This window comes from Choloepus didactylus, chromosome 5 (genome assembly GCF_015220235.1).
Source record: "Choloepus didactylus isolate mChoDid1 chromosome 5, mChoDid1.pri, whole genome shotgun sequence".
Classification (NCBI taxonomy): Eukaryota; Metazoa; Chordata; class Mammalia; order Pilosa; family Megalonychidae; genus Choloepus; species Choloepus didactylus.
The window spans coordinates 50,744,038-50,764,129 of record NC_051311.1 but is presented as its reverse complement, the minus strand read 5'-3'; the positions used below and the strand labels follow the sequence as shown (position 1 = coordinate 50,764,129).

Genomic DNA, 20,092 nt, shown 5'->3' with positions numbered 1-20,092 from the left:
CTTTACGTCACTTATATCCTGGGCCATGGTCTTCTTGATGTCCTTCAAATCCTTTGCGATGTTTTCGTTCCTCGATTGTAGTTTTTTGATTAATTCTGCGAGGTACTTTGTATCTTCTGATAACTTGATTTGTGTGTTTGGAGTTGGATTCTCCATATCATCTGGTTTTATCATATGCATTGAGATTTTCTGTTGCTTTTGGCCTCTTGGCATTTGCTCTGCTCGACAGGAATCTTTCAAGTTGTAAAAAAAAAAACCTATCTAAATTTTTCAGAAACATAGTTTGGTGACGTACACTTTCTCTAACCAGCAGATGCTGCTATACCTCTCAAGTCAGTTCTCCACCTTGTCCCCGCGGTGTGTGGGGAAATGATTCTTGTGGGGTCCAGCTGGAGAACTCAGCCTGGGTGTGTTGCTGGAGCCATCTGCCCTGAATGCGGGGCGCTTGTATGGGTGGCAAGGGAGGAAGGACACCCTCACTATTCAAATCCCCCTGGTTCCCAGAGATTCAAGGCCGCCGCAAGAGTCCAAGCCTTTGTTTCATTTCAGCCCCAGACCCTCTCTCTCGCTGTCCCACAAACCACCGGACTTGGTGTAGCGTCCCTGGGTTCTCCGAGCGGGTCCCCCCATCCAGCTGCAATCCTCCAGGACCTCTGCCAAGGGAATGCCGTGCTACGTCACCAGTGCGCACCGTCCCTCGAGGGAAGCCACAGGCTGCCAGGCTGTACTGGAGCGCTTTCAGTCTGATGCAAAAATGGCCAAACGGGGCGTTCTCAACACCCCCCTCCTCACAGAGTTCCTCCTTCCCAGCTCCGGGACAACTGGCGGGGCTCTGGGCTGTGGGCACGGCCCCGGGCAGGAGTTTATCCAGCCCTCCGGGGGGCCAGCTGCTAGCCGCGGGTTTCTTTCTGCTTCCGGCTCTCCCCTCCGATCCCCGGACCCCAAGGGTATCTGCAGCGGGCTATATTCCAGGCCAGACACCGAGAGGCCAGCCCAGCCCCCTCTTGCTGTGTTTAACTGCATGGTTCCCACAATCACAGCTGCAGCCACTCCTGGGTTTTTCCCCCTTTTTTTATTTTAAAAGAGCCCGTGGGTCTCCAAACGCCAAACCCTGGCTTCCCCAGATCGCCACGTGGCTGTGGAACTTCCAGCCAGCTTAATCATTTCAGAATGCAGACTCCCGGTTTCACCAAGTATACAGCCCCTGGGAACTAGCAGATCTCGTCCAGCTGGCACATCGCTGTAACCAGTATTCTGGGTCACTCTCTGGTCCTTATCTAGTGTTTTTCATGGAGGTGTTCCTTTGCCCTGCCTCACCTAGCTGCCATCTTAGTTTCTCCTGTTGGTTTTTTTTAAAGGAAAAAAAACTAGTAAAATTAATAATCTCTGCTAGGTTGATAAGGAAAAAAGAGAAAGGAAAAAAAAATATTATAAATGTAAATGGTGACAAAACTAAAGATGCTGTAGACACCAGAGGGAATATTACAAACAACTTTATGATAATACATTTGAAAATTAAAAAAAAGAACAACTCGTGGAAAAACATAAACTTACTGGATTCAAAAGAGGGTGAACAAAATGGCAGCATAAGACACTCCAGGGTGCCATTCCCTCACAGAACCTTTAAACAACAAGGAAAAACAGACAAAGCCATCTTCCTCAGAACTCCAGAAAATAGTTAACGGGTTGCAGTAAATGGGCAAGTGCCAAATGAAGAAAATGCAGGTCTAAATTAACAGTAAGAAAAGCTCATAATGTCCTTTCTTGACCCTCCCAACACTGTCCCCAACATGGTGTGGAGCCAGCCTGAGTTCCCGTTGTAGGGCTCTTAGCCTGTTCCAGAGGGAGCAGAGTAACCCCTACGTGCATACCACAGTGCCTGTATGTAAGTTCCTGTGTATTGGGGGCAGCGTGGAAGACTGAACCAGGAAACACATCTCAGGCTTGCCACCCCCAGAACTTGCCCTGCAGGCAGAAGAAGTGTAAAAAAGAAAAAAACAGTAAAAGTGGCCTGGGACAAAAGATCACCCTTTAAGTCATAGAACAGAGCACACAGGAGAAGAGAAAGTCTCTTTCATATGGAGAATAAAGGGCATTCAAATTCCTATAAACGGGGAATTCCTAAGGCACGAGCACATACCGAGGACCAGATTCAGTCTCAGAAAAGACAGGACCCTGTACTTCACATTCACCTCAAGTAGTTCTTGATAGGAAGGCTAAATTCTGAAGGGGAGCACCAGCCAATACAGAGACAATTTGCAAAGACTGTAAAAGAGATGTTTTCTACTGATTTGCTTGTTTTTGTTAGCTCCTGGCACTCAACGAAATCTCTGTCATACTACTAGCTGGATACAAACTAAACAAATATTTCAGGGACTAAATCCAGCAGTTAACACACTAAAATATTAAAATGTACCGTATGCAACAAAAGACAAGACAGAAGAAGAAACAGAAAATGATGGCCCATCCAAAGGAACAGGATAAAAATCAACAAGCCATCAAAAATGAAGACCAGACTTTGGACATATCAGACAAAAACTTTTAAGAAACTGACCTTCAATAAGCCCAAAGAGATAAGGAAAAACACAGAGAAAGAACTACAGGATATCTGGAAAATGATAAATTAATAGGAAGATTGCAATAAAAAGACAAATTTTAAAAAGGAACCCAATAGAAATACTGTAGCTAAAGACAACAGTAACCAAAATGAAAAATTCCCTAGACAGTTCAACAGATTAGAACTAGTACAGGAATCAGTAAACTTAAAGACAAGACAATTGAAACAATTCAGGCCAAGAAGCAGAAATTAATAAAGAATGGAGGGAGAACCTAAGATGGCGGCTAGGTGAGACAGGGCAAAAAAAACACCTCCGTGAAAACTATTAGCTAAAAGCCAGAAAGTGACCCAGAACACAAGTTCCAGCGATGCACCAGCCGGACAAGGTCTGCTAAATTCACAGGGACTGTGCATTTGGTGAAACCAGGAGTCTGCATTCTGAAATGAGTAAGTAAGCTGGCTGAAAGTCTGGCAGCCACGCTGCGGTGTGGGGAAACTGCAGGTTGGCGTTTAGAGATGGACTAGTGCTTTTTTTAAAAAAAAAAAAAAAACCCGGGAGCAGCTACAGATACAGCAGTGAGAACTGCGCAGTGAAGCACAGCAGGAGCGGGCTGTAGCCAACGCCTCAGTGTATGGCGTGGAAGATAGCCCTACAAACACCTGCTGCTGATTCTCTCAGGGCCAGGGGAACAGAGGGGATCCAAAAGGAGAAAGAAACCGCGCCCCTTGCAGCCATCTCCCCAGCGAGCTGGAAACACTCTTGTCCGGGGACGGAGCCATAGCCCAGAGCTGCGCCAACAGTGTTTCCCACAGCATCGTGCACACGCCGCAATATCAGCCATGGACAGTGGCCTTTAGTGCACCACAGCTAACTGTCCCGGAGCTGGGAAGGTGGAGCTGTGCGAAAAGGGGGAAATTAACACACCCCATTCAACCATTTTTAAAGCAGGCTGGGAACGCCCCTGCATGGCCCAGTGGCCCAGGGCTTCCCTGGAGGCCAGCGCACACTTATGATGTGGCACAGCCTTCCCTCAGCAGGGGTCCTGGAAGAGCACAGCTAGGAAGGGGGACCCACTCAGAAATCCCAGGGACCCTAAGTCAATACCAAGGACTCGTGAGTCAGTGGCAAAGACAATCTGTGGCAAGACTGAAATGAAGCCTTAAATCTCTGAGAACCCCTGGGAGGTTTGATTATTAAAGCTGCCCTGCCTCCCTAACCACCCAGACACACGTCCCACATTCAGGGCAGACAGCACCAACAACACACCCAAACTTAGTGCACCAACTGAACCCAACAAGAATCAGATCCCCACACACCACAAAGACAAAGTTGGGGAGAACTGACTTGAGGGGAATAGGTGACTCACAGACACCATCTGCTGGCTAGTTAGAGAAAGTATACACCACCAAGCTGCAGAGCTGACAAATTAGAGATCGGTATTTTTTATATCCAGAAAGAACATTATCAAGTAAAGCAAATGCCAAGAGGCCAAAAACAACAGAAAATCTTAAAGCATATGATAAAACCAGACAACATGGAGAACCCAAACCCAAACACCCAAATCAGAAGATCAAAAGAGACACAGTACTTGGCGCAATTAATCAAAGACCTAAAAATCAAACACAAGAGCATGGCACAGGATATAAAGTACATAAAGAAGATCCTAGAAGAGCATAAAGAAGAAATTGCAAGAGCAAATAAAAAAATAAAAGATTTATGGAAATAAAAGAAACTGTTGGCCAAATTAAAAAGACTCTGGATACTCATAATACAAGATTAGAGGAAGTTGAACAACGACTCAGCATCCTCAATCACCACAGAACGGAAAATGAAAGAACAAAAGAAAGAATGGAGAAAAAAATCGAAATGGATCTCAGGGATATGATAGATAAAATAAAACGTCCAAATTTAAGACTCATTGGTGTCCCAGAAGGGGAAGAGAAGGGTAAAGGTCTAGAAAGAGTATTCAAAGAAATTGTTGAGGAAAACTTCCCCAACCTTCTACACAATATAAATACACAAAGCATAAGTGCCCAGCGAACTCCAAATAGAATAAATCCAAATAAACCCACTCTGAGACATATTCTGATCAGACTGTCCAATACTGAAGAGAAGGAGCAAGTTCTGAAAGCAGCAAGAGAAAAGCAACTCACCACATACAAAGGAAACAACATAAGACTAAGTAGTGACTACTCAGCAGCCACCATGGAGGTGAGAAGGCAGTGGCATAACATATTTAAAATTCTGAGAGAGAAAAATTTCCAACCAAGAATACTTTATCCAGCAAAACTTTCCTTCAAATTTGAGGGACACCTTAAATTTTTCACAGAAAAACAAATGCTGAGAGATTTTGCAAATAAAAGACCTGTCCTACTTCAGATACTAAAGGAAGTCCTACCAACAGAGAAACAAAGAAAGGAGAGAGAGAGAGAAAAAAATTTAACAGACATATATAGAACATTACATCCCAAATTACCAGGACACACATTCTTCTCTAGTGATCACGAATCTTTCTCCAGAATAGACCATATGCTGGAACATAAAGCAAGCCTCAATAAATTTAAAAAAAAAAACAACAATTTAATATATTCAAAGCACATTCTTTGACCACAATGGAATACAAATAGAAGTGAATAATTTTTGATTTGTAACTCCACTATTTACTTCCTACAGGATATAAAATACATAAACTCTAATGACAAATCAGTGGTTTTGGACTCAATGTAAAATAGGTAATTTTTGAAAAGAACTACATAAAGGTGGGGGAATGGAGGAGTATAGGAACATAGTTTACATGTCCTATTGAAGTTAAGTTGGTATCAAAGAAAAACAAGATTGTTATAGATTTAAGAGGTTAAATTTAAGCCCCATGGTAAACACACAGAAATTATCAGAGAATATGACCATAGAGATGAAAAGTAGAGTATGGATTACGAGCAGTGGGGGAAGGGGCAATGGGGAGTTAAGAAATGAGTGTAAGGTTGCTGTTCGGGGTGAAGGGAAGTTTCTAGTAATGGATGGTGGGAAAGTGATAGCATTACAACATTCTAAATGTGACTAATCCCACTAACAGAATGCTAGGGAGGGGGTGGAATGGGAAGATTTAGGCTGTACATATGTTCCCACAATTGAAGAAAAAAAAAAAAAAGAAAAAGTCTAAATAGGCCATGACAATTAAATGCCAAGGATGATCCTAGATGGGATCTGAGGATGGAGGAGAGGAGGCTCAAAGGGACACAGTTGGGACATAAGAAAAAAAAAAAAAAAAAAGGAAATACAGAATGTAAGCTTTGTATCAATGTTGAATTTCTTGAACTTCTTAGCTGCGCTTAATGGGATTGCATAAAAGAATGTTCTTGTTCATGGAATTGTATATGTGAACTATATTGTTTGTTCAAGGATGTGTGCAGCTTGCTCTCATATATTCAGAAGACAGAGCAATAGATGATGGATGATAGGGAGGGAGAGAGGGAGGGAGGGCAGGAGGGAAAGAAAGAAATGGTGGTGTGACAGGATGTTCAAGTTGGTGGATCACGGTATCGGGGGAGGGGGGTCAGGGTATGCTGGAGTTCTGTGTATGGGTTTTGTATTGTTTTTGCAACTGTTTCTGTAAGTTAGAATTTATTTCAAAATAAAATTAAAAAAAAAAAAAAGAATGGAAAAAAGGAAACAGCACCTAAGAGACTTGTGAGACATACTCATTATGTGAATCCCAGAAGGAAATAACGGCTGAGCTTCCTAAATTTATTTGAAAGACATGAATATGCATAAAGAAACCCAACAAACCCCAAACAGGATAAACTCAAAGAGAACCTTATCCAGACACACAGTAGACAAACTGTCAAATGCCATGGACAGGAGAAAGTTTTGAAAGCAACAAGAGAAAAGCAAAGTGTTATGTCCAAGGGAGTCCCAAAATGACTAAATGCTGACTGCTCATCAAAAACCATAAAGGCAAGAAGGCAATGGAAAGAAATATTTAAAGTGCTAAAAGAACAACTATCATCGAAGAATTTTATAGCCAGTGAGATTGTCTTTCAAAAATAAGGGAGAGATTAAGGCATTCCCATATAAACAAAAAAAAATGAGTAAGTCTGTCACCAATAGACCCTATAAGCAATGCTAAAGGGAGTTCTCAAGAACTTAAAGGGAAAGACAATAGACAGTGGATTGAAGTGGCATAAAGAACCAAAGGCCTCCAATAAAGGTAATCATTTAGGTAATTATAAATGCCACTAATATCGTATTGTATTTTTTTGATACTTAACTCCATTTTTACTTCTTACAGGTTCTAAGAGGAAAATGCATACAAAATAATGATGAATCTATGGTTCTGGACATATGATTTATAAAGATACAATCTGCAACAAGTCAAACAAAAAGACATAGGGATGAAAGGGTAAAGGAACAGTGTCTGTGTGTATGCTACTGAAGTTAAGTTGGTATCATGTCAAAAGTGACTGTTACATATTTAGGATGTTAAATTTAAGCCCCATGGGGTAACTACAGACAGAATATCTGGAATATATATACAGAAAGAAATCAGAAAGGACACAAAATGGTACACTAAAAAAAAAAAAGAAAAAAAAAATCAAATAATATGAAAGTAGGCATTAACAAAAGAACTGAGGGACAAAAATGGTGTAAGGCTTACAAAGACCAAATAGCAAAATGGTAAAAAAAAGTCCTGCATTATCAATAATTATGTTAAATATAAATGGATTGAATTTTCCAGTCAAAAGGCAGAGATTGGCAGAATGGTTAAAAACTATGACCCAACTATATCCTGTTTACAAGAGATTCACCTTAAATTTAAGAAACAAATAGATTGAGAGTGAAAGGATGGGGAAAAAAGATATACCATGCAAATAGTAACCAAAAGATAGCTCAGGTAGCTATCCTAATATTACATGAAACAGACTTTAAGTCATAAACAGTTATGAGGAAAAAGAAGGTCATTATATGCTATTAAAGGGGTCAATTCAACAAGACATAACAAGTATAAATATATATATACCCCTAAAGGAAGAGTCCCAAAATACATGAAGCAAATATTGACAGATTTGAAGGGAGAAATAGATGGTTCTACATTAATAGTAAGAGACTATTAATAGGAGACTTATTATTACTACTTTCAATAATGGATAGAATATTTAGACAGAAGATCAAGGAAATAGAAAACTTGAATGATACTTGTAGTTTGGTAAAGGTGCCAAAATGCAATATAACAGAAATGGATTGGCTTTTACAATGGGGGTTTACTAGTTCACAAATTTACAGTTGCAAGGCCATGAAAATGTCCCAATTGAGGCATCAACAGGACGATACCTTCTCTGAAGAAAGGCTGGTGGCATCCAGGGTTCCTCTGTCACATGGAAGGCACATGGCCAGAGTTTGCTGGTCTTCTCTTGGGTTTAGCTTCTGGTTTCCATGGCTTTCTCCAAAATGTCTCCGGGCTTCTGTCTTAGCTTCTCTCCTAGCTTCTCCCGAGGGCAAACTCTGGATTACATATCTCAGCTTCTCTCCAAAATGTCTCTGTCAGCTTCTCTGAGCTTTCTCTCTCTGTGAGCTCTCTTAAAGGATTCCAGTAAAGGATTATGACCCACCTTGAATGGGCGGAGTCACACTCCATGGAAACAATCTAATCAAAAGGTCCTGCCCACAATAGGCCTGCCCTCACAAGACTGGATTAAAAGAACATGGTTTTTTTGTGGTACATGATAGATTCAAACGAGCACAATACTCTAAACAAATATTAAACCTAACATATATATATAGAACACCTCACCTAACAGGAGCAGAATACATATTTTTCTCTAGTGCACATGGATCATTCTCCATGATAAACCACAGTTTAGGTCAGAAAACAAGTCTCAATAAATCCAAAAATATTTAAGTCATACAATGTAGTTTCTCTGATCACCATGGAATGAAACTATAAATCAACAACAGAAGGAAAACTAGAAAATTCAAAAATATGTGGAAATAAAACTATGCACTCTTAAAACAACCAATGGCTCAAAGAACAAATCACAAGGGGAATTAGGAAATATCTTGAGGCTAATGAAAATGAAAATACAACCTAGCAAAACTAATGGGATGCAGCAAAGGCAGGGTGAGAGGGAAACTTATAGCTCTAAATGCTTACATTAAAATGGAAGAAAAATCTCAAATCAGTGACTTAAACTCACACCTAGAGGAACTAGAAAAATAAGAGCAAACTAAACCCAAAGAAGCATAGGGAAGGAAATATAAATTAGAATGGGTGCAAGTGAAATAGAGAATAAAAAAAATAGAGACCAACAATGAAACCAAAAGTTGGTTCTTTGAAAAGATCAAGGAAGTTGGCAAACCTTTAGCTAAACTGAAAAAAATAAAAAAAGAGAGGGTGCAAATAAAATCAGAAATGAAAATGGGGACATTACTACCAACCCCACAGAAATAAAAAGGATTATAACAGGATACTATGAACAAGTAAATGCCAACAAATTAGATAACCTAGACAAAATGGACAAATTTCAAGAAACACACAAATTACCTATACTGACTCAAGAAGAAATAGAAGATCTCAACAAACCAATAACAAGTTACAAGAATGAACCATTCAGTAATCAAAAACCTCCCAACAAATAAAATCCCAGGACCAGATGGTTTCACTGGTGAGTTTTAACAGACATTCCAAAAACAAATAATACCAATCCTGCTCAAACTCCTTTAAAAAATGGAAGGGAAGGGATCACTACCTAACTCATCTATGAGGCCAGAATCACCCAGATAAAGATACTGCAAGAATATTACAGACTAAAATACCCTATAAAAACATACAAAAACCTTCAACAAAATACTAGTAAACCAACAACACATTAAACTAATTATACATCATGATTAAGTAGAATTTATTCCAGGTATGCAAGGGTGGTTCCACATTAGAAAATCAATTAATAAAATAAACTACATTAACAGAACAAAGGGGGAAAACCAATCACCTCAATTGATGAAGAAAAGGAATCTGACAAAATCCAGAGGCCTTTCTTGATAAAAACACTTGAAAACTAGGAATTAAAGGGAATCTCCTCAACATGGTAAAAGGCATGGATGAAACACCCATGGTTAACATCATACTCAATGGTAAAAGACTGAACACTTTCCCCTCTAAGATCAGGAAGAAGACTAAGACACCCACTATTACCATTATTAGTCAACACCATACTACAAGTGTTATCCAGATCAATTAGGCAAGAAGAAGACATAAAAGGCATCCAAATTGGAAAGGAAGAAGTAAAATTCTCCCAATTCACAGAGGACATTATCCCATATATGGAAAATCCTGAAAAATCCACAACAAAGCTACTAGAGCTAACAAACACATTCAGTAAAGTGGCAGGGAACAAGATCAACACAAGAAAATCAGTAGTCTTTCTATATACCAGGAACTAACAATCTGAAGAGGAAATCAAGAAAATTCCATTTACAATAGCAACTAAAAAAATCAAATATCCAGGAATAAATCTAACCAATGATGTAAAGAACTTATACATATAAAATTACAAAACATTGCTAAAAGAAATCAAAGAAGACCTAAATTAATGGAAGGACATTCCATGTTCATGGATTGGTAAATTAAATATCATTAAGACGTCAATTCTACCCAAAGTGATTTACATATTTAACACAATCCCAATCAAAATTCGAACAACTTTCTTTGCAGAAATGGAAAAGCCAATTCACCAAATTCAAACAGAAAGGCAAGGGGCCCCAAATAGCCAAAACCATCTTGAAAAGAGAACGAAGTTGGAGGACTCACAATTCCCAATCTTAAAACTTATTTAAAAGCCACAGTAATCAAAACAGCATGGTACTGGTACAAGAATAGACAAATAGACCAATAGATTCTAATTGAGAACTCAGTAATCAACCCTCACCTTTATGGTCAACTGATTTTTGACAAGGGTGCCAAAACCACTCAATTGGGAAATAATGGTCTCTTCAACAAAATGGTTCTGGGAAAACTGGATGTCCATATGTAACAGAATGAAGGTAGACCCCTATACCTCACACCATATACAAAAATCAACTCAAAATGGATCAAAGACCTAAATGTAAGACCCAGAACTATAAAACTCCTGAAAGAAACCACAGGGAAGTTTAGGACCTTGTGACAGGTAAAAATTTCTTAGACTTTACACTAAAAGCACAAATAGCAAAAGAAAAAAGTAGATAAATGGGACCACATCAAAATTTAAAACTTTTATGCAAAGGACTTTATCATGAAAGTAAGAAGACAACCCAATTTTAAAATGGGGAAAAGAATGAATAGACATTTCTCCAACAAGATAAACACACAAATGGCTAAAAAGCACATGAAAAGATGCTTAATATTATTATTCATTAGGGAAATGCAAATCAAAAACACAATGAGATACCATTTAATACCCACTAGAAAGGCTATTATTTTAAAAAATGGAAAATTACAAGTGTTGGAGAGGATGTAGAGAAAGAGGAACACTCATTCATTGCTGGTGGGAATGAAAAATGGTGCAGCTACTGTGGAACACAGTTTGAAAGTTCCTCAGAAAGTTAAGTATGGAATTACATATGACCCAGGAATCCCACTTCTAGGGTATATACCCCAAAGAATTGAAAGCAGGGTCTCAAACAGATATTTTGCACACCAATGTTCATAGCTGCATTATTCAGAATTGCCAAAAGGTAGAAACAACCCAAGTGTCCAGCAATGGATAAATGGATGAACAAAATTGGTATATACATAAAATGGAATATTATTAAGCCATAAAAATGAATGAAGTTCTGATACATGCAACAACTTGGATTACCCTTGAAGACATCATGTTAAGGGAAATAAGCCAGACACAAAAGGACAAATATTATATGATCTCATGGATATGAAATAATTAGAGTAAGCAAACTCATAAGAGTCAGAAACTAGAATATAGGCTACCCAGGGGCCAGAGTGGGGGTAACGAATGGGGAATTAATGCTTAAGTAGTCCAGAGTTTCTGTTTGGGGTAATGGAAAAGTTTTGGTAATGGATGTTGGTGATGATAGTGTAATATTATGAATGTAATTAACACCAAATTATGTATTTGAATGTGGTTAAAAGGTGAAATTTTATATTATATATGTTACTAGAATAAAAATTTAACATAACCATATATAAACTTGACAAAGCTGACCCAAGGCAAAATAGATAACCTGAATGGCCCTATAACAATTAAAGAAATAAATCAATAGTTTAAAATCTTCACAAATTAAATATTCTTTTTTCCCCTTCCTAATTTTAAAAGGAGTAACTTTTAAATGTTTGACCTTAACTTACAAGGAAACTTTTAGAACACCTTTTGTCTTGATAAGGAACTTTAGGCACAGGCATTTTTTGCAAACAAATGATCATTCAGGAAAAATAATTTTTACACATTTTTTTTTCAGAAAATAGGAAAAGTAGGAATCATTCCAAACTCATTTTTATGAGGCTAAGTTCTTGATTAAAAAAAAAAAACAGGTAAAAAGAATGTGAAACAAAGACCAAACCTACTTAAACATAAATGCAAAAATCTAAAAATCTTAAACCAAGTAGTAGCAATTGAAATTCAGCATTACATATATATATATATATATAATGCAGGTGGACTTAACATTAGAAAAGTAATGTGATTCATCACATTAACAAATAAAGGAAACTAAAACATGTGCTCTTAATATATCCAGAAACCACAATCAATAATATTCCATACATGTTTCTAGTACAGTAGAAACTAAAATCCCTTAACATCTTATTTCAAAAGTTTCAAAAATTTACTTATAAATATCACACTTAAGATGAAACATTTAAAAGTTACCCCCTTTAAAATTAAAAGGAAAAGGAAAGAGAAAATTCTCACTATCACCATTTCTATTCAGCATGGTGCATGAGGTTCCAAACTACAAAAAGAAATAAAATATATAAGAATTAAAAAGGAAGAAATAAAAATGATAGTCACAGATCATATTAATTTATATATCAATTACCAAAAGAATTTACTGATAATTTGTTTCAATTAAGATATTTTAGTAAAGTTGCAAGACACAGGATTATACAAAAGTGTACCGCATTCCAATGCCCCCAAAGAGAGAAAATGTCACTATAAAAAAGATTTTTTAAAAAAAGAAAAACTAAAGATCCCCAATAAACAAAAAAATCTAGCACAAGATAGCCAAAGCCTTAATGAAGACAATTATGGAACTACTGAAAGACATTAAGTAAGTTTAAGGAAATGAGATGATATCATGTATATGAATAGGAAGTGTCAACTCATAAAAATGTCAATTTTCTCCAAACTGACTATAGTCCAAGCTAATCCAAAAGCTAATCCAAGTATTTCAGTATTTCAAGAAGAACAAAAGAGACAATCTGAAGGAAAACAAGATTGGGAAATTCACCTTACAAGATGCCAAAAGCTTGCTGTCAGGCTATAAGTCAGACAGTGTGGTATTGATACAGAGACAAACAGAACAAAAGACAGAAACAGACCTGTGTGTCTGATCTGTGACACCGGCGGCACTGAAGAGAGGGAGAAAAGATGGTGCGGTAGGTTGAATTTTGTCCCCCAGAAAAAAAAAATATTCTTAATCCATTCCTGTGGATATGAACCCATTATAAATAGGACCTTGGGAAGACGTTAATTTTAGTTAAGATATGGCTCATCTGAATGAGGTGGTACCTTAATCCTATCACTGGAGGTTTTACGAAGAGAAAGACAGACAGATGGAGAAGTGAAAGCTAGAAGTCAGTAGAACCCATAAGGGAAAGGAGAAGACATCACCATGAGACAGAAAACCCAAGAAACCCACAGACTGCTGAACAGCCAGAATGCTATCAATCCCCGGAAGAAGCAAGCCTTCTAGCCTCTGAAACCATGAGCAATGAAGTCCTGTTGTTAAGCCAAACCACAGTACGGTCATTTGCTTTAACAGCCTGGAAGTTAAGAAAGATGGTCAATTTTAAAAAGTGGTATGTGGCAAAACTGACTATTCATCTGCATAAGAATGAAAACTGAATCCATACTTCACCACAGAGAGAGAAAAAGATTAAAATACGGTCCTTAAACCTTGAAGACTTTTTGAAGTAAATTCAGGAGAATTTCTTTATGGCCTTGGAATAAAGAAAGATTTCTTAAGACACAAAAAGTACAAAACCATAAAAGAAGAAATGGATAAATACTTCAATTCATTAAAAGATACCATAAGGTAACTGGAAGAGTTTATTTTTAATGCACAACATTTACTATCAAGAAATTTAAAGAATTCGAAAAGATACAATAAAACACAACCCCCAAAATGGGCAAACTACCAGGACAGGCATATTGCAGCAGAGAAAATACAAATGCCCAATAAACATATAAAGACATGCTTCATCTCATTAGGAATCATGGAATGTAAACTGAGACACCATTTTAAATCCCCCTGCCTGGGAGAAGTTCCGATGTCAGACAATACCAAATGTTAGGGAGGATATGGTATATTCTCTATACACTGCTAATGGGAATGGATATTGGCACCATCACTTTGGAAAACAAATGGCATGATCTAACAGAACTGAAGATGTACCCAGCCTACCCCCAACCAGTTCCATGCCTGGACATCTATCCTAAAGAAATTCATGCATATGTGTACCAGGAGACAAGCACAACATGGAAGAATCTCAAAAACAGAGTGCTGAGGGAAAGCAGCCAGACCCAAGAGTATAGACCCATAATTCCATTTATATGAGGGTCAAGACCAGGCAAACCTAATCTTTGGTGAAGAAGTCAGAACAGTGGTGCCCAATATGGGAGTGAAGAGTGACTGGAAGGGAATATGAGGGACGTTGCGGAGGGGGATGTGTAAAAATGTTTTGTATCTCTATTGGAGTGTTGGCTACAGGAGTTGATACAATTTGACAAAACTCATTGAATTGTACCCTTACTATCTGTGCATTTCATTGTGAATAAATTTTGCCTCCAAAAAAAGAAAGGCAGACAGACACAAAGACATATAGACAGACAGAAAGATTAGGAGTGAAGTGTGAGTTATTTAATTCTCCTAAGGGAAAGAATTTGTTTCGCATAATGGTTTACCAATAGCAATTTGCACATAACTGACTGCATTCTAAGGACAAATTTATTTTTATCTATTCAAAAAGTAAGTTCAAATTGTCTTCTTGGCAAAGTATTTTAGCATGTCCAATCCAGGATGTGATAAGCTTTTAAACATGAGGCTACACGGGACTTCCCTGTTTACTCTGAACTGACTGACTGAAAATACTGAGACATGCTTAGAAAAATAAAGTTAAAGGTTACACCATAAATAAACAGAAGCTCAGCTGTATGACTGTATAGGTCAAAGGCTAAAATTTCACAAATTATTGCCTGTTGATTTTCTGCACTAATGAATGAGTAGACATACACAAAGGATCCCAGCAACAATAATTCAGACCTTACTTGGTCTTGGCACTATCTTTTCCTTTCCCCATAACTCCTTCCTGAAAGGAGAGGAGGATGGGAGAATGGAGCCAACCAGACTACCAGGAAGAGCATTTACTTCCAATTTCCAGTTCAGAGCTTCTACCTCCAGACCAGGCTCCTTAATGGAACTAGTGGGGGTTGAATTACATTCCCCATAAAAGGCAAGTTCAGGTCCCAACCCCTGGTCCTGTGGGTATGAACACATTTATAAATAGAACCTCTGAAGATGTTATTACTTAAGGTGTGCCCAAACTGAATGATGAATATGGCTGAAGTCCTCATGAGCAAAGGAAACAGGACACAGAAAGAGGAGCCACGGGGAGCAGCCAGAAGCTAGAAGTCAACAGAACCCAGATGAGAAAGGAGAAGATGCTGCCATGTGCACTGCCATGTGATGGAAAAGCCAAGGAGTTCCAAAGATGGTCACCCAGCCAGAAAATACTGACCCCAGGAGGAAGTAAGCCTTCTAGCCTCTGAAACTGTGAGCCAATAAATTCCTGTAGTGAAGGCAACATATTGTATTTGTTTTAGCAGCCAGGAAACTAAATACACTCGTGTGTGTGTGTGTGTGTAAATACATATCCATACCCCAAGGTCTGCAAGGCCATCAAAACTAAACACTGCTATGTTTCAACTTCCCACACCGCACACAAAAGTCCAAGAACAAAGCAGAGACAAGTGACATTTCATACCTGTTTTTTCTAGGATTGCTATATGCCTCTTCAATAAGCTCCATTTTATCCAAATCCTTCCACTCACTTCCATCCAAGAATTGCCATCGATATGGCAAATGAAAATGAACTTTATTGCACTTATCTAAAATAAAAACATAGCGAGGTAAGACATCTTGGCAATGCACAGCACAGCCTGACCCCATGGTTTTCAATGGGAGTGTGCCACCCACAGACCTAGGAACAGTTTAGAAATTTGTGGGGGAATCGGTTTTTTTTTCCCTGCCATCATGCCTGAGCATTTGTATGTTGAAATACTATGTATTTTATTACTTAAATTTTTCCTCTCCCTTTTTCACAATTAGACAATACATTGATTTTTTAAAATATGTACGTTGGTAGGTTATATTATCTATGAGTTTCATTTCATGACAGTAAAGATTCTGATCATCAGGTCAAAGGTTCCATCCCTGCAGGGGGAAGCTTGCCTCAATATTTCCATACATGTGGAATGTGGCTGGGTAGAGGTCACACCCAAGATCAAGTTACATTTACCACTACTAGAAACTCATCCAAACCCTAACACATCCAATCCAAGGTAGGTCAGTGCGTGGTTTCAGCCCACTTCAATGTCTTCCGGCTGCCAGCATGCCCACCGCCCTCCAAGCATCTTCCAAATCCCTGAAGGTTCACAGACACAGTGCTCTGCCTATATACACAACGGCCCAGGAATTTACATCTAGCCAATGCCTTCCCATGCCCCTCCTGTGCTCCAGGTTTTCACTTCCCTCATTCATTCCTCGTACTTCCTGCCTGCCTTACCTTTGCTCGTGCCAGCCCACCCATCAGGAATGCCACCATCACCCCTGTCTCTACCTATCAATATCCTAGGTGAGATACTGGTACATTCATAGAGTGGAATATTGTGAGAAGAAAGGAAGAAAGAAAAAGAATGGGGAATCTCTTTGCACTCTAATATGTAGCTATCTACAAAATATATACTATTAAGTAGAAAGACACAGAATAAGATACAGAATCTTTTTGGAAGGGACAGTCAAGGGCCTGATAATAAGGTTGCTTCTTGGACGGGGCCTTGGTGTTAGGGAAAAGAGATGTAACCCTTCTTACTGACTACCCTTGGACATTTTTAATTCATCTTCCAAGATTATGATAATGAAGTTTGGCTAATTTGATACTTGGAAAAAGTTCAAATTTTCTAAAATTTTATACTTCATGTTAAATACATCTCAATGCTATCTTCTTCTCAGAGTTTCTGAAAACTGATACCTTGGGAAGGGGTGGGGGGGTGAGGGGGGTAGCGGGAGTGGGTAGGAGAGGGAAGGTGAGGAAGCTTCCTGGGCTTGTCAAAGACCAGACCTGGGGCTAGGCAGACAGGAGCAGAAGAGACAACAGACAGAGAGGGTGCTCAGGGAAGAAGGATGGGAGGGTACAGTTTACAAAATCCTTCTAAGTTCAACAAGACTGACACAGCCAACACTGAGAACCTATGCTCTCCTGGCCTGTCCAGAGTTCAAATGTGGATGGTTCACACCAGGCCAATTAATCTCTTGGACTCTCAACAAGGGTGTGTACAAAAGAGCTTAATAATGATAATAAAGGTCTGGACCAGGATAAATAAGGCCAGAGGTACTGTCCAGAAGTTGTAACCAAGTCCGATTTCCTGTTCCCCAGCTGAAGGACATTAAGGGAAATGACCAGGGATATAACAGAAAAGCCTCACCAGGACATCCTGGCTTTCCCATGCTGCGCCCATAAAATCCCCAGTACAGGTGAGTCCTGGACAGGCTGAATAAAGACTTCCCTCTAGAAGGCATCCACCTTGGGGAGGATGTACCACTCCCAGGCCTCCCAGGCTGAAACCTCTTCAGGAAACACACGGGGACTCAAAGGAAGACTCTAGTCAAACAGCAGGTCCAAGACTTCCGGTTCTTAATCAGAGCCTGAGTGTGGCGGCCACATGGCGGCCACCAGGAAAAAGATGGCCATGCAGGCCCCTTTAGCCACAGTGGCTGGCGAGAAATGTGTCCTGACACAGCGATGCAGGAGAGAGGCCCCTTCTCTACCCTACTTCCCCTTGTCCTCCTGCACTCATTCTCAACTTCCTTTCCCTAACTCTAATGGTCCCCCACTCAGCATGGCATTCCAGAGTCTAGGCTTTTTAGAAGATGAGTCACAGAAACCAAATCAATTTGACAGACTAAGCACCCACATCCAGCTCCCTTTCCTCCTCAAACCTTTTGAAATGACAGAAAAATAAGACTAAATCCAAAAGCACAGAAAACAATAAAAAGTACTATCAAAAGACTAGAATTATTAAAGAACTCTTAAATATATAAAGCAGAAAAATCAAACAGAAAGATAAAAGAGAAAAAAAAATCCAAAATATGCAGAAGAGAGCTACCACAGAAGTAGGAAGAATCTGGGGGCTTTACAAACTCAGAGTCAATGAAACAAGGAGCAAGAAAGATACCTGGGCCAATCACAATGAGACTGATCAAGGTATTGCTTTGGAACCCACTAGAGCAGGCACTCCCCAACGCTGACTTGCTTGTGCTGAGCAGCCCTGCTATTTGCTTCCCAGTTAAACTTACGCATGTGAATATAAGGGCTGGAGTGAGAGAAAAGCATAGCCACCAAAGCCACCCCAGTCCTAGGACACATACTAGCAGCCCACCCCACCAAGCAGGACATATGGCCTCTTTCGCATTATCAACAAGGACAAGGGCCTGGAATCAGAATCAGCACCCACCATCAGAGATTCTGAAACACCAGCATGAAAATACAGCAAGAATCACCCAGCACATAAGGAAAAACAACAGAGAGAGGCACCAAACTCAAACAGAAAATCAGCACCTAAGGAAAAAGAGTAAATAAAAAAAGAGTGACAGCTTATTATCCTCACAAATGTGAGAAGTTACTTCAGATTTAAAACAAGAGGATTTCATGAAAAACAACACTTAGAAATATTTTAAATCAATACTTGATCCACCAAATAAAAAAGCCTCAATGGGTGGGGGTGGACAGCAGTGGACAAGCTGAAAATCCAATCAATGAGATGAAAGGTCAACCCATGGGATGCTCCCAAAGCATAGTTTAAAAGGATAAAGCGATGGAAATTAGTTTTTCTTGTAAGTGAGATAAGAGCAAGACTAAAGAGAAAAAGTTTTAAGCCTTAAGCGGGGTGGGGTTGGAGATAAAACAAACATATTACCTACAAGGGAATGAGAACCTGAGTTTTCATCAGACTTCCTACCAGCAGCACAGGTAATGACAAACAGAATATCTTCAAAATAAGGACTCTTCTTAACTCATTTTATGAGGACACCAGTACCCTGATACCCAAACCAGACAAAGATACTACAGAAAATAAAGCTACAGACCAATATCCCTCATGAACAAAATATTAGGAAAGAAAATTCAGCAATATGCAAAAAGATAATATCATGATTAAATGAGGTTTATCCCAGGAATGTAAGATTTGTTTAACATTCAAAAATCAATATAATTCACAGTATTAACAAAATAAAGGAGAAAAACCATAAGATCATATTAATAGAAGCAGCAAAAGCATTTGGAAAAATTCAACATCCATTCATGATAAAAACTCTCAGCAAACCAGAATTAGAAGAGGACTTCCTGAACCTGATAAAGGGCATCTATGAAAAACCTAAAGCTAACATCATGCTTAATGACAAAAAAAACAAACAACAAACCTGAATGCTTTGTCCCTGTATCAGAAATAAGACAAAGACACCCACTCTCACCACTTCTACTCAACATTGTACTAAGTGTCTCAGCCAGAGAAATAAGGCAGGAAAAAGAAATTTAAAAAGCATACAAAATAGAAACAAACTAAAATTGCCTTTATTCACAGATGACAGGACCATATATATAAAAAAGCCCAAAAAATCCACAAAACAAGCTCCCAGAACAAATAAGTGAATTTAGCAAAGTTGTAGAAAACAATGTCAATATATAAATGTCAGGTGCATTTCTATATAATAGCAGCAAATAATCAGAAAAAGACCCGAAATAGTCAGGAATAAATTTAATATATGCAATACCTGTACACCAAAACACTGGTAAAAGAAATGAAAGATGACATTAACAAATGCACACTCATGGACTGTAAGACTCAGTATCATTAAGCTGTCACTTCCCCCCAAAATGACCTACAGATTCATTGCAATCCCAATCAAAATCCCAGCAGAAATTTTTGTAGACACTGAGAAGCCAATTCTAAAACTTATACAGAAATGAAAAGGACCTCTAATAGCCAAAACAATTTTGGAAATGAGTGAAGTTGGAGTACTCAACCTGATTTGACTTAGTAGAAAGCTAC

General features: G+C 38.8%; 1 protein-coding gene across 2 annotated transcripts in view; it reads right to left on the bottom strand.

The window, feature by feature from the left end:
• Positions 1 to 20,092, bottom strand: part of PARP12 (poly(ADP-ribose) polymerase family member 12) — a 75,390-nt gene that overhangs the window by 28,518 nt on the left and 26,780 nt on the right. For both annotated transcript variants that reach the window (XM_037836031.1, XM_037836032.1), the window contains exon 5: positions 15,751 to 15,874. In XM_037836031.1, coding sequence (XP_037691959.1) covers positions 15,751 to 15,874 — 124 coding nt within the window. The remainder of the gene's footprint in view (positions 1 to 15,750; positions 15,875 to 20,092) is intronic.